At 37.7% G+C, this 13,200-nt stretch overlaps 1 protein-coding gene across 5 annotated transcripts in view; it reads right to left on the bottom strand.

Moving 5' to 3' along the window:
• Dennd5a (DENN domain containing 5A) overlaps positions 1–13,200 on the bottom strand; it is an 88,247-nt gene that overhangs the window by 34,741 nt on the left and 40,306 nt on the right. For all 5 annotated transcript variants that reach the window (XM_058576932.1, XM_046438365.2, XM_046438366.2 and 2 more), the window contains one exon: positions 9,203–9,390. In XM_058576932.1, the coding sequence (XP_058432915.1) occupies positions 9,203–9,390 (188 nt within the window). The remainder of the gene's footprint in view (positions 1–9,202; positions 9,391–13,200) is intronic.

Below are 13,200 nucleotides of genomic sequence, written 5' to 3'. Positions count from 1 at the left end.
ATACAGAGTCTTACTAAGTTACTTAGGGCCTTTCTAAATTGCTGAGGCTGCCTTTGAACTCATGATCCTCATGCCTCAGCATCTAGAGCCAGGATTACAGGCGTATGCCACCACGCCCAGTTCTTTATATTTTCTTGATGCTAACTCTTCATGGGTTAGATGTTATTCAATTTTCTCCTAGCTATTATCTTTAAGATATCTTTTTTCTTTATAAGAAGATCAAATATGCCAATCTATTTTATGGGTAGTGATTTCTGTATCTTGTTTACACAATGTTTCTCTATGCAGAGGTCAGAAAGGTATTCACAGACATTTTCTTCTCTGGAAGATTTAAACAAGTGCTTTTGACATTTAAGCTTTTTTTTTTTTTTTTTTTTTTTTTTTTTTTTAAGAGAGAGAGAGAGAAAGAGAGAGAGAGAGAATTTTTTAATATTTATTTTTTAGTTTTCCGTGGATAAACATCTTTATTTTTATGTGGTGCTGAGGATCTAACCCAGCGCCCCGTGCATGCCAGGTGAGCGCGTTACCGCTTGAGCCACATCCCCAGCCCCATTTAAGCTTTTTTAATCCATCTGAAATTGATTTTGTTATGGCATGACGTTATGGCATGAGATATGAGATATGGATCCTTTTTACTTTCCCCTTATTTTGTTAGTCAGCTTTTGTCACTGTGACTAAAATACGCAACAAAAACAATTTAGAGGAGGAAAGATTTATTTTGGTTCACAATTTCAGAGGATTCAGTCCATAGTTGGCTGGCTTCAAGGAAGAAAGATCATGGTAGAGGGTGAGGCAGAGGAAAACTGTTCAGCAGATGGCAGAAAAAAAATAGAGGGAGAGACAGAGAGAGAGAGAGAGAGACAGAGGGAGGAAGGGAGGGGGAAGAGAGAGAGAAGGAGAGAGAAAAGGAAGAGAGAGGGAGAGAGAGAGAAAGAGACATGCACATGCACCAAGAACAGATAGAGTCCCCAAGTCACACACACCCCAATCTTGTGATCTACTTTCTCCAGCCATGTCCCACCTACCTATAGTTTTCATCACCTCACAGTAAATCCATTTAAATTATTAATCCATCAGATGGATTAACTTACTAATGAGGTCAGAGGCCTCATGATCCAATCATTGCCACTCAACCTCTGAACCTTGCTACATTGAGGACCATGTTTTCAACATACAAACTTTTAGGGGGGCTTTCTAGATTCAAGCCATAATACACAATTTTTCTAGCATCATCATTAAGTAGTCTCTCCTTTGACATGATATCTCCAATTGTATATCAAAATGCTGTTTTGTTGATCTGTTTATCCCCGGGCCAATAAATCATATTCTGAAAGAAGAGGCAGGAGGGTAACATGATTAAGACCAGCTTAATATAGCTATTAAAAAACTTTCAAGCTAATTAAAACTGTATGTTTTATAGGTCGTGCATGTTTCATTCCATAAACATTTACTTAGTCAATAAATTAGTCTGCCTACCAACATACAACTAAAAAAAAAAAAAAAAAAAAAAAAATTCTTGTCTCAAAAAATTCAAAGACTAGAAGAATCTCTTTAAGTTTCACTTTCTAGAGTTTTACAAGGACAAAACTTTGAGCCCTACCTGGTTAAAGGGTCCAATAAATACTTTTTTTTTTTTAATTTTTATTGTTGGTTGTTCAAAACATTACATAGTTCTTGATATATCATATTTCACACTTTGATTCAAGTGGGTTATGAACTCCCATTTTTACCCCGTATACAGATTGCAGAATCACATCAGTTACACATCCATTGATTTACATATTGCCATACTAGTGTCTGTTGTATTCTGCCTTTCTCAAATAAATACTTATTGTCCAAAAATTAGCTATTTTTATTCATTCCTTTTAATGTTTTAAAATTATAAATGTTGTCAGGCCAAGTAATCAAAAAAGATACTAAAAAATAGAATGAACTCATCTTGTCATATCACCTGCCTCACAGGTCTTATCCATACACCTATCAGAACAAGACATTGTGACCACCAGTGAGGCATACAATGCAATCATCAATCCACTTGGTTCTCTTCTCTTTGGAAGAAAAAAAGCAATTTCTCTAAAAGGAAATGTAGAGGAAGCTAAAAACTAAATCCATTCAACAATATTTAGTTGGCTTTTCTCCCATTGCTGTGAACCAAATATACAGTGTCTATAAAGAATTTTATAAACTCCAAATGATGAGTCCACATTTGTGGATATCCCCTGGTCAGAGGTGGCTGAGGTTTCAAGAAAGCAGCTCAGACACATTTCAAAGATGGACTATATGAAAATAAAATAGGAACCTCCAGTAGATACCACTAGTCATCCTTCGCAAAATTGGGTTGAAAGAGGAAGGAGTAAGAAGGCAAACGGAGAGCCAGGATCAGTGGCTCAGGAGGCTGAGGCAGGAGGATCACGAGTTCAAAGCCAGCCTCAGCAATGGTGAGGCACTGAGCAACTCAGTGAGACCCTGTCTCTAAATAAAATACAAAATAAGGCTGGGGATGTGACTCAGTGGCTGACTACCCCTGAATTCAGTCCCCAGTACAAAAAAAGAGAGAGAGAGAGAGAGAGAAAGCAAACAGAAAAAGAGGGTCATTTAATTTGTAAGTACATACAAGCCTCATGTTGTTTTCTCCCAGCATACAGAGAAATATGGCAAACAGAAGCAACTTATAAACCAATTCCTTGGGTACCCCTTTCCTTAGCTGACAAGAGCCTCACTCCTGCATAATAGCTCTGGGGAGAAGCAATAGCCTAAAAATGTACTAAACCCCAAGTGTTCAGTTTTCTTCTGTTAATCTCCTTTATTGTTGGAGGAGCCATGGGAAGACCTGGACAACCTGGGGAATTGACCATATCGATTTCCCAAATCCCATAAAAATCTCCCAAATCTCTTCCTGTGAAGGGTCACAATGCCCTTTTCTCAACCCTGAGTTTCTAACGCCAAATCACAATCAGCACCAGGCATAGTGGCTCACACCTATAATCCCAGCGATTTGGGAGACTGAGACACGAGAATCTCAAGTTTGAGGCCAGCCTCAGCAATTTAGCAAGGCCCTAAGCAACTTAGTGAGACCCTATCTCAAAATAAAAAATAAAAAAGTGCCGGGCATATATTTAGTGGTAAAGGGCATCTTAGTTAAATCCCTAGTACCCCCCATGAAAAAAAAAAACAAAAAAACACAGCCAGCTTCTCCCAATAGTCTATCCTTATGTCTGAAGGGAAGTTCACCATTCGGATTACTGGGGGTAAGCTATTTAAGAAGTATTCTAAGAAAGGGCAAGAAATAAAAACCAAGACAGAATACTAATATCTAATATTTACTCTAATATCCTCTGCTTATTTCCCTGACATGGCTGTGGATGAAATAACTCCTTCCTAGATTCAGACAATGGAGCATCAAAGAGAAGCACAGGGCTGGGGATGTGGCTCAAGCGGTAGTGCGCTCGCCTGGCATGCGTGCAGCCCGGGTTCTATCCTCAGCACCACATACAAACAAAGCTGTTGTGTCCGCCGAAAACTAAAAAATAAATATTAAAAGTTCTCTCTCTCAAAAAAAAAATGTTCTTAAAAAAAACAAAGAGAAGCACAGAACAAAGGATGCTTCCTCACAAAAACAGCTCAACACTTTCACTTGCTCAGGGTCAGTTGAGTGCTATGTGTTAGTGAAAAGGGGCGGGGGAGGAGGCTTTTTTCATACTTCTGATGTGCAAAGATGGGGCAGCAACTGATTAATTCTTTTTTTAAAAAAAAATATGATTTTTTAAATATCTTTATTTTATTTACTTACTTTTATGTAGTGCTGAGGATTGAACCCAGGGCCTTGCACGTGCTAGGCAAGCGCTCTACTCCTGAGCCAGGACCCCAGCCCCCACAACTGATGAATTCTGATCTGGGGGGCTAGGAAATGTACACTCTTCATCCCTCTGGAGGAAGTCCCTTTTAGAAAACAAGTTTGTCCTACCTTGCTACCCTGATGATGGACCCTGTCACAAGCCCAGGTGAAATCCTGAATCCTGTCTCAAAGCAGAGTCTAAAGATCCACATGGTTTGCTCTAAGTTGCTAAAGCTGGCTTTGAATTTGTGATCCTCCTGCCTAAGTCTCTTGAGTAACTGGGATTGCAGATGTGTAGCATTACATCTGGCTAAGATACCACACAGTTTAAGGATGTCCACCAGCTGAGTACAGTGACACACAGCTGTAATCCCAGAGACTTGGGAGGCTAAGGCAAGATGATTTTAAGTTCAAAGCCAGTCTCAGCAACTTAGCAAGACCTTGCCTCAAAATAAAAAATAAAAAGGACCAGGGATGTGGCTCAGTGGCTAAGCACCCCTGGGTTCAATCCCCAGTATAAGAAAAAAGAAAAAAAGGATGTCCAGCAAATGCTGAAATTAGTTATCTCTGGGTAATAAAATTTGAAATAATTTTATTTTATTGTTGACTTTTTTACCATAAACATGTTATCATTTCTGAGATACCTCAAAATTGTATTTCAAAGATACTATCATTCTCCTTTCATTATTGTGACCTTATAGTGTTTCTCTCCTTTAGAAAGCCAGTTCTCTTCTCCCCAGTCTAGGATTTTCCATAGGGACTACACAGATTCAAATATCCCAGAGGTTGGTTATCTACTAAATAATCAAAGTAAAAAGTATCTGGATATTAACTGTCAGAGGGAAAACCTGGGTGAAATGGAACTCCAAGACCCTAGAACTGCTTATGAAGCACACACTGGTATTCTATCATCCAAATGTCAGCAATCCACATGGAGAGACCGAAAGCTCATGTAATAAAGGCTATAGTAGTGATGGGGAATGCTGCAAAAATAGTCAAACAGTCCCTTTAAGAAAACTGCTGGTCTCCAAGCACCCTCTTCATATTTCCACATATATGAAGCACACAAAGACCAATGTTGAAAGATCCTAGAGGGAACAGAACTTGCTCCAAGCCAGGCATGGTGGTACATACCTGTAATCCCAGTAGCTCGGGACAGGGCTGAGGCAGGAGGAGGGCGAGTTCAATGCCATCCTCAGCAACTTAGCAAGGCCCTAAAGCAACTCATTGAGACCCTGTCTCTAAATAAAATTCAAAAAAGGGCTAGTGATGTGGCTCAGTGGTTAAGTGCCCCTGGGTTCAATCCCCAGTACCAAAACAAAAACAAAAACTTGCTCCAAGTATACTAAGAAATTTGCCTTCTTGGTTAATAACCTATTTATCAGATTATGCATGTAACATCCCTCCTTGAACTTCAACTTTCAATCATTTCTTATTATTCCTTATTCTGACTTCACAAAATCAGAATTAAATAAATTAGAAGTAGATATCAATGCTAAATATACATTTGCTTAGAAATAAGCCAATCCCAAAGAACCAAAGGCTAAATGTTTTCTGATATGTGGATGCTAAGTCACAATAAGATGGGGGGTGGGGTGGAGATATTTTGGACTAGACGGAGGGGAGTGAAGGCAGGGGATGGGGCATGGGGGAGAAATGATAGTACAATGAACTGGACATTATTACCCTATGTGCATACATGATTACATGACCTGTGTAACTCTACATCATGTCAAACCACATGAATGAGAAGTTATACTCCATGTATGTATGATGTGCCAAAATGCATTCTACTTTCATGTATAACTAATTTTTTTAAATTTAAAAATATAAAATTTTTTTTTAAAAAAACATACATTTGCTTAAAGCAAAAACTAAAAAGTTCTCTTTCTCCAGTCTTTGATATTATTCTTCATGAACATTATGGATACAGTAGACAAGTACACAAAAAATCCAGTATCTCAAGTCAATAGTTTTCTCCATCATTTAGATCTTTTTTTTTCTTTAATTAATTTTGTTCTACCCCAAAGAACACAAACCTCTGAGGAGTGAGTCAAAAGAGAAAAAGGAATGGAATTTTTTTTTTTTGTAGCTATAGATGTACAGCATGCCTTTATTTGTTTATTTTGTTTATGTAAGTATATTTCTTTTAGTTTAGTTGGACACAATATCTTTATTTTATTTTTATGTGGTGCTGAGGATCGAACCCAGGGCTTTGTACATGCCAGGCGAGCGGCTCTACCGCTGAGCCACAACCACAGCCCTTATTTGTTTATTTTTATGTGGTGCTAAGGATTAAACCCAGTGCCTCCCACAGGCAAGGCACTCTTCCACTGAGCTACAGCCCCAATCCAAGGAAGACATTTTAATTCTAAACCAAAGAAAAGAGGAAAAGGAGCAAAAAGATGCATTTGTTTTAAAGTATCACAGATATGGTCTAATTATCAGGGCATTAATCAAAGATGATACCCAGATGCCCAATTAAGTTTTGTCCCTAAGCAATTCCATGAGAATATTCTCTTGTTTAGAGGTCTCCCTACTCATATTCCACACATATGTATGTATTTTTTTAAATCATCCTCCCCTCCAAAAAAAAGTATTTAGAATTTACTGGGGATACAATTCAATGTTTGAGTGCTTGCCTACCATGTGCAAAGCCCTGGGTTTAATCCCCAGCATGGGAGAAAAAGAACTGGTGGAGGGAGGAAACAAGAGTTATATATACTCCAAAGTCTTCTTCCCAAGCCTGCCTTTTTTAAAAAAAAAAAAAATCATTCTTTTTCCCCATATTTTTTATTGATACATTATAATCATACATAATAGTGGGATTCCTTGGCACATATTTGTATATGCACATGACATAACAATATAATTTGGTCACTATAATTTCCCAATATTTACCCTTTTCCTCCCCTCCTTCTTCCCTCTGGTCCCTTTATTCTACTCTACTGGTCTCCCTTGGATTTTCATGAGATTCCCCTGCCCACCTTTTCTCTTTTCCTCTTTACCTTCAACATATGAGAGAAAACACATGACCCTTTGGCTTATCTTCCTTAACATAAGGCTCTCAGGCTCCATCCATTGTCCTGCAAGTGACTCAACTTCTTTCCTTTTTTTTTTTTTTTCTTTTTTTCTTTTCTTTGGTACCAGGGATTGAATCAAGGGGCACTTAACCACTGAGCCATATCCTCAGCCCTTTTCGTTTTTTTATTTTGAGACAGGATCTCACTAAGTTGTATAGGGCCTCACTATATTGCTGAGGCTGGCTTTGAATTTATGATCCTCCTGCCTCAGTCTCCTAAGCCACTGGAATTATAAGTGTGAGCCACTACATCTGGTTTCATTCTTCTTTTATAACTAAATAAAACTACACTGTGTATATATACCACAATTTCTTTTTTTTTAATATTTATTTATTTATGTATCTTTAGTTTTTTTAAATTTTTTTTAGTTGTTGATAGGCCTTTATTTATTTATTTTTACGTGGTGCTGAGAATCGAACCCAGTTGCTTTTCATATGCCAGGCAAGTGCGCTACTGCTAAGCCACAATTCCAGCCCCTATCTTTAGTTTTTTAGGTGGATACATTAGTTTGTTTTTATGTGATGCCGAGGATCAAACCAGTGCCTCATACATGCTAGGTTGAGCACTTTACCACTGAGCCACCACCCCAGCCCCCACAATCTTTATCCATTCATTCACTGACAAATACCTAGGCTTGTTCTATAGTTTGACTATTGTGAATTGTGCTGCTATAAACATAGGTATGCATGTATTGCTACAGTATAATGACTTTAATTTTTTAGGATAAACACTGAGGAGGGGTATAGCTAGATCGTATGGTGATCCACTTCTAGTCTTTTGAGAAACTTTGACTTCCATAGTGGTGGCACTAATTTACAATCTTACCAAAAGTATAAAAGTATTCCTTTTTTCCCCACATGCTCTCCAGCATTTATTATTGTTTGTATACTTTATGATTGCAATTCTGACTGGAATGAGATAAAAATCTCATTCGAATTTTGATTTGCATTTCTCTAATTGCTAAAGATGTTAAATACAGTTTCTTATCAGCCATAAAATATGAAAAAGTTGACCAGTTCTACTGGTAACTCCAAGAAAATGAAAAATAAAGCAAGCTTATTTCTTCTTCTTTTTTTTTTTTTTTGGGGGGGGGTGGGGGCTCTGGTATAAGGGGACAAATAGTCAAGACTAGTATCACCGATGCTGGGGATCAAACCTAGGGCCTGGTCCATGCTAGGCAAGTGCTTTACCACTGAGTCACATCTCCTGCTTCCAAATAATCTTTTCTAAACATGCTTAAATCTATTTTAAAATGAAGTAGGAAACAGAAGCAAGAGAGGAAAAGTATTTCCTCAAGCTTTCCTCGTATTGAACTAAGAAATTTTCAGAACAGGCTCAGGACCATAAGAAACACTATGATCAGATCAACTTCTATAGACCAACTATGGCCTATAAAAGAAAGCCACTGACTTATCAATATGCATCTATTTTCTAAGGTAGTTATTAAATTCTATGGGATTTGTTTAAAATTATAGGAAGTAAAAGGTAAAATTCAGCGTAACATATGAGAACAATTGAAGCTGGTTTTGAGAACACAGGGATTCACTGTGATATTCTTTTGTGTATTTTAGCTATAGAATTTTACATAATAAAACGTGTCTCTAATAAATGTTTTAAAAGTATGTAAAATATCCTGGGTTTGTAAGGGCTCACAGTTAGTCAGGAGTCTGGGGTAGGAAATCCCAATCTGTTTCATTAATTTAGCAATTTTGCTAGACTCTGTTCCAAATTAAAAAATAAAAAGGGCAGAGGATATATCTCAGTAGTAAAGCACCCCTGGGTTCAATAACCATACTGGTAGGAAAAAAATATATAAAGTACCATGTTTGAAAAAAAATGTGTATGATGCTGGGTGAGTAGCACATGCCTCTAATCCCAGCAATTTGGGAGGCTAATGAAGAAGGACTGAAAGTTTGAGGCCAGCCTCAGAAATTTAGCAAGACCCTCAGCAACTAGCAAGACCCTGTCTCAAAATAAAAAAATAAAAGGACTAGGGATGTAGCTCAGTGGTAAAGTGCCCTTAGGTTCAATCCCCAATACAAAAAAAGAAAAAGCGTATTAAAAAGATAATTAATAAAAAAAAGAGATTATAGTATCAGGTAATAAAAGATAGTAAAATATCTCTGGAATAAGTTGAGCTAAATGTCTATTATTTGTACTTTTTTCCTGAAAAGGTATTCCTGTCCCCCAAAATAAAATAAATTTGGTGACACCATAGTGGGCTCATCCCAAAGCCTCTGTCCACCCAGTCCTAGATCAGAGGCACCAAAACTCAGGCTCTCACCTCCTGAGGCAGTTCCAGCTTTGACCGGTCATCCAGGCCATTGGAATGCAAGCCCATCAGGTACGGAACAGGAGCATCTAAGAAATGCAGGAGAGAAGCCGGGAGAATAGGGACATAGACATGCTGCCACTGGAAAGGAAACATGAGAGCTGTAATCGTCTCCGCCACAGTCATCAGTCTCTGGTAATCTGGGTCAAAAAAAAAAGAAAGAAAGAAAGAAAGAAAGAAACACACACAAATCAGTCAAAAATGAGGTACTTGCTTTTCAAATAGTAACTTAAAACCTTCAAAGCAATTTCACATTACAAAGGATCAGGATAAACTTCAGAAAGGACATGCTCAGTGTGACTATTTTGTAGGTGTCAAAGATAACTTAGAGATTCCTACACACACACACACACACACACACACACACACACACAGGTCCAACTAATAAGAAAATTTAATATGGAAATAAAGAAAAATAATAAATAGCACCTTGATTCAGTACGACCCCCTTCCCACACACAGGCCCAGCTAGTAATAAAATTTAGTATGGAAATAAACAGAAATAATAAATAGCACCTTGCTCCAGATACTACCCCAGATATGTTGCATGCATACACTTAAGTACAAACAGATGAGATTAAAAAAAAAAAAAGAAAAGCAATAGTAGTCATGATCTTCACTCAGCATGGAAGCCAAAATAGTCTCAGTAATAAAGCTTTGAAAGCTGTCTATAACCTTGCTCCTGGGTAATCAAAGTAGAGTATGACCTGTAAATAACTTTTAATTACCATGATAAATATTTTTTGGGTCTTGATCTCCAGTTCTTCACAAACCCCTGAAAACTTTATATGTTGAGATGACCAGAGGTGGCTGGGATGGGGAAAGCAGGGAGTCACCTGGATAGCATCAGGATGGGTGCTGGTCATCAGAAAAGCCAAGGCTGGGAATTTCATCTCAACCCCAATCTTATGAGAGAGGGGAAGAATTGAAGATTTAAGTTCATCACCAGTGAGCAAATGTTTCATCAATCAGGCCTACATAGTAATAAAACCTCCATGAAAGATAGTTCAAAGATCTGGTGGCAAACATATTGAGGTGCTGGGAGGTAACACACTGGGAGAGGGCATGGAGGCTATATGCCCCTACCCCCCACACCTTTCTTTATATATTTCTTCTATTTAGCTGTTCCTGAGTTGTATCATTACTCATAATAAATAAAAACCCATAAAAAAGTAAACCACTTCCCTGGGTTTGGTGAGCCATCTGGCAAATTATCAAATACACATAGAGGGCTGTGGGAACCTCCCAAATGTATAGTCTATAGGTCAAAAGTACAGATGGCCCTGACTTGCCACTGGTGGGGGTAGTCTTGTAAGACTGGGCCTTTACGTATGGGGTCTGTGATAACTTCAAGCAGTATCAGAATTTAATTAAACTGTTATGTCTAAAAAGTTGGAGAATTGATTGGTATGAGGAAAACCCTCTTATATTTGGTATCAATAGTATTTTGAGTAGAAACATACCAAATAAGTAATTCAAATAAATAGGAATCAATGACTTAAAATTCTTTATTTAAAACATTTTTGAGGGGATGGAGATATAGCTCAGTTGATAGAGTACTTGCCTTGCATGCACAAGGCCCTGGGTTCAATCCCCAGCACCACCAAAAAAAAAAAAAAAAAGCATTTTAAGTTGGGCCCAGCAGCACACACCTATAATATCAGCTACTCAGAAGGCTGAAGCAGGAGGATACAAGACCAGCTTGGGCAGTTTAGAGAAACTGTCTCAAAACAAAATTAAAATGGGTAAGTCAGTGGTAGAGCATTTGCATATGCATGTGCATGTGCAAGACCTGAGTTCATCCCCAGTACCACCAAAAAAGGAGGGGGAAAAAGACAAATATGTTTTGAGTACACTGCAGGAAACTACCTATATGCTTCTTTAGGGAAACTAAAGCAATTGACAGATCAGTGATATAGCCAATCAATGAGTAAAACTGAGCTCAGAGATCCTAGTACTGTGTGTCTATAGTCCCAGCCAAGGATGCTGATGCAGTAAGATTACTTGAGTCCATGAACAAAAAAGTGAAACCAATTTCAAAAAAGATAATGAGCTAAGGTAGAGAACTTGTGGGAGGCCCTGAATTCAATCCCCAGTACCACAAAAATCTATTTAGTGAGAAGGACTGCTCCCCAATAATCTATCTACCCAAGAGCAAACATCTTAAGAATCTTAAATATAACAATTTATTTTAAAATTCAAAATTAAGGGGCTAGGGTTGTGGCTCAATGGTAATTCAAATAAATAGGAAACAGTGACATGCCTTGCATATGTGAGGCATTGGGTTCAATTCTCAGCACCAAATATGAATAAGTGAATAAAATAAAGATCCATCAATGTCTAAAAAATTACTTTTAAAAATTCAAAATTAAGATATTTCAAAAGATGTCTTCTTTGATATAAAGAGAGCAACTAAGAACAGAACAGGGAGGAAGAGCATGAGGAAAAGATTAACATTAAACAGAGACGAGTGGGGGGAGAGAAAGGGAGAGAGAAGGGAAATCATATGGAAATGGTAGGAGACCCTCAATGTTACAGAAAATTACATATAAGAGGTTGTGAGGGGAAAGGGGGGGGAAATAAGGGAGAGAATTGAACAACAGCAGATGAAGTAGAGAGGGAAGATGGGAGGGGACAGGAGGGGGAATAGTAGGGGATAGGAAAGGTAGCAGAATACAACAGTCACTAATATGCCATTATGTAAAAATGTGAGTGTGTAACTGATGTGATTCTGCAATTTGTATTTGGGGTAAAAATGGGAGTTCATAACCCACTTGAGTCAAATGTATGAAAGATGATATATCATGAGCTTTGTAATGTCTTGAACAACCAATAAAAAAATAAATAAATAAATACAGAAAGATGCACATATCAAAAAAAAAAAAGATATTTCAAAAGAATGCAAAGGCATGGGAGAAAACCTTCAACTGATATTTAAATCCACTTCCACTATACCTTATACACTGAGTCTTGAACACATATCCTAAATAAACATCCCACAGAATAATTCCCTTCTTTCAGTGTACATATGCACAATTTCTAGATTAAAAAACAAAAAGTCATTTTAATTACAAAAAGCTTCTTCCTTCCCTCACCAAGTCGGTAAAACAGGTAATAGTGCTTTAAGTGGCTGGCATTCCTAACATTTCTGCTTAGGGACAGTAACTTCTCACAGTGTACCAACAGAGTACGGCAGTTCCTGAAATGCCATTGTTGTGAGACTTTCTGGACACTGGATATTCTACTCAGTACAGAAGTGCAGGATCTGAGAACATCTACTCCATAACCACAAATCAGGGAAGACTAGAATTTAAAGAGAAGGGCTTTTATCTGTTCCATAAAAGCAAGTTTAATAGTACAGAAATCTTGTTCTAGTTTTCCTCCTACCCTTCAGGATGACTGTTATCTAGTATTTGAAACTCAGACCACTTGTTTCTGGTAGGGTGGATAATTTTATTTGCTTCAGACTGAAATCTCTGAAGATGCTCTTTGAAATTCTTGTGATGCATTTGGCTGTGGCAATCTCAGAAATAAAATTCTTTTGGGAGTAAAAGATAATACTCCCTCCCTTTCAAGGCTAACCTCATTCCCTTCATGTAAAGTTTGGTTTAACAGATTACAAGAAATTTCAAATTTTCTGGCCTTTTTGGTCTAGTTGTGGGTTTTTTTCCTTTACATTTTTTTTTTTTTTAGCAACATCCCGCCTTCAAGGATAGCTTAATAAATAATGCCTCAGGGATCCAGAAATCTGTGGCATCCACACTAGGAAGCTGAGACTACCAAGAGTTATAAACAAAAGCCTATTTCTTTTCCTTTTTTTTTTTTTTTTGGTACTGAGAATTGAACACAGGGTCACTCAACCATTGAGTCACAGTCCTATTTTGTATTTTATTTAGACACAGGGTCTCACCTAGTTGCTTAGCACCTCGCTGTTGCTGAGACTGGCTTTG

Source organism: Marmota monax, unplaced genomic scaffold (assembly GCF_021218885.2).
Source record: "Marmota monax isolate L192 unplaced genomic scaffold, Marmota_monax_Labrador192_F-V1.1 WCK01_AAM20220418_F8-fsc00061, whole genome shotgun sequence".
Classification (NCBI taxonomy): domain Eukaryota; kingdom Metazoa; phylum Chordata; class Mammalia; order Rodentia; family Sciuridae; genus Marmota; species Marmota monax.
This window is presented reverse-complemented; position numbering and strand designations above follow the sequence as displayed.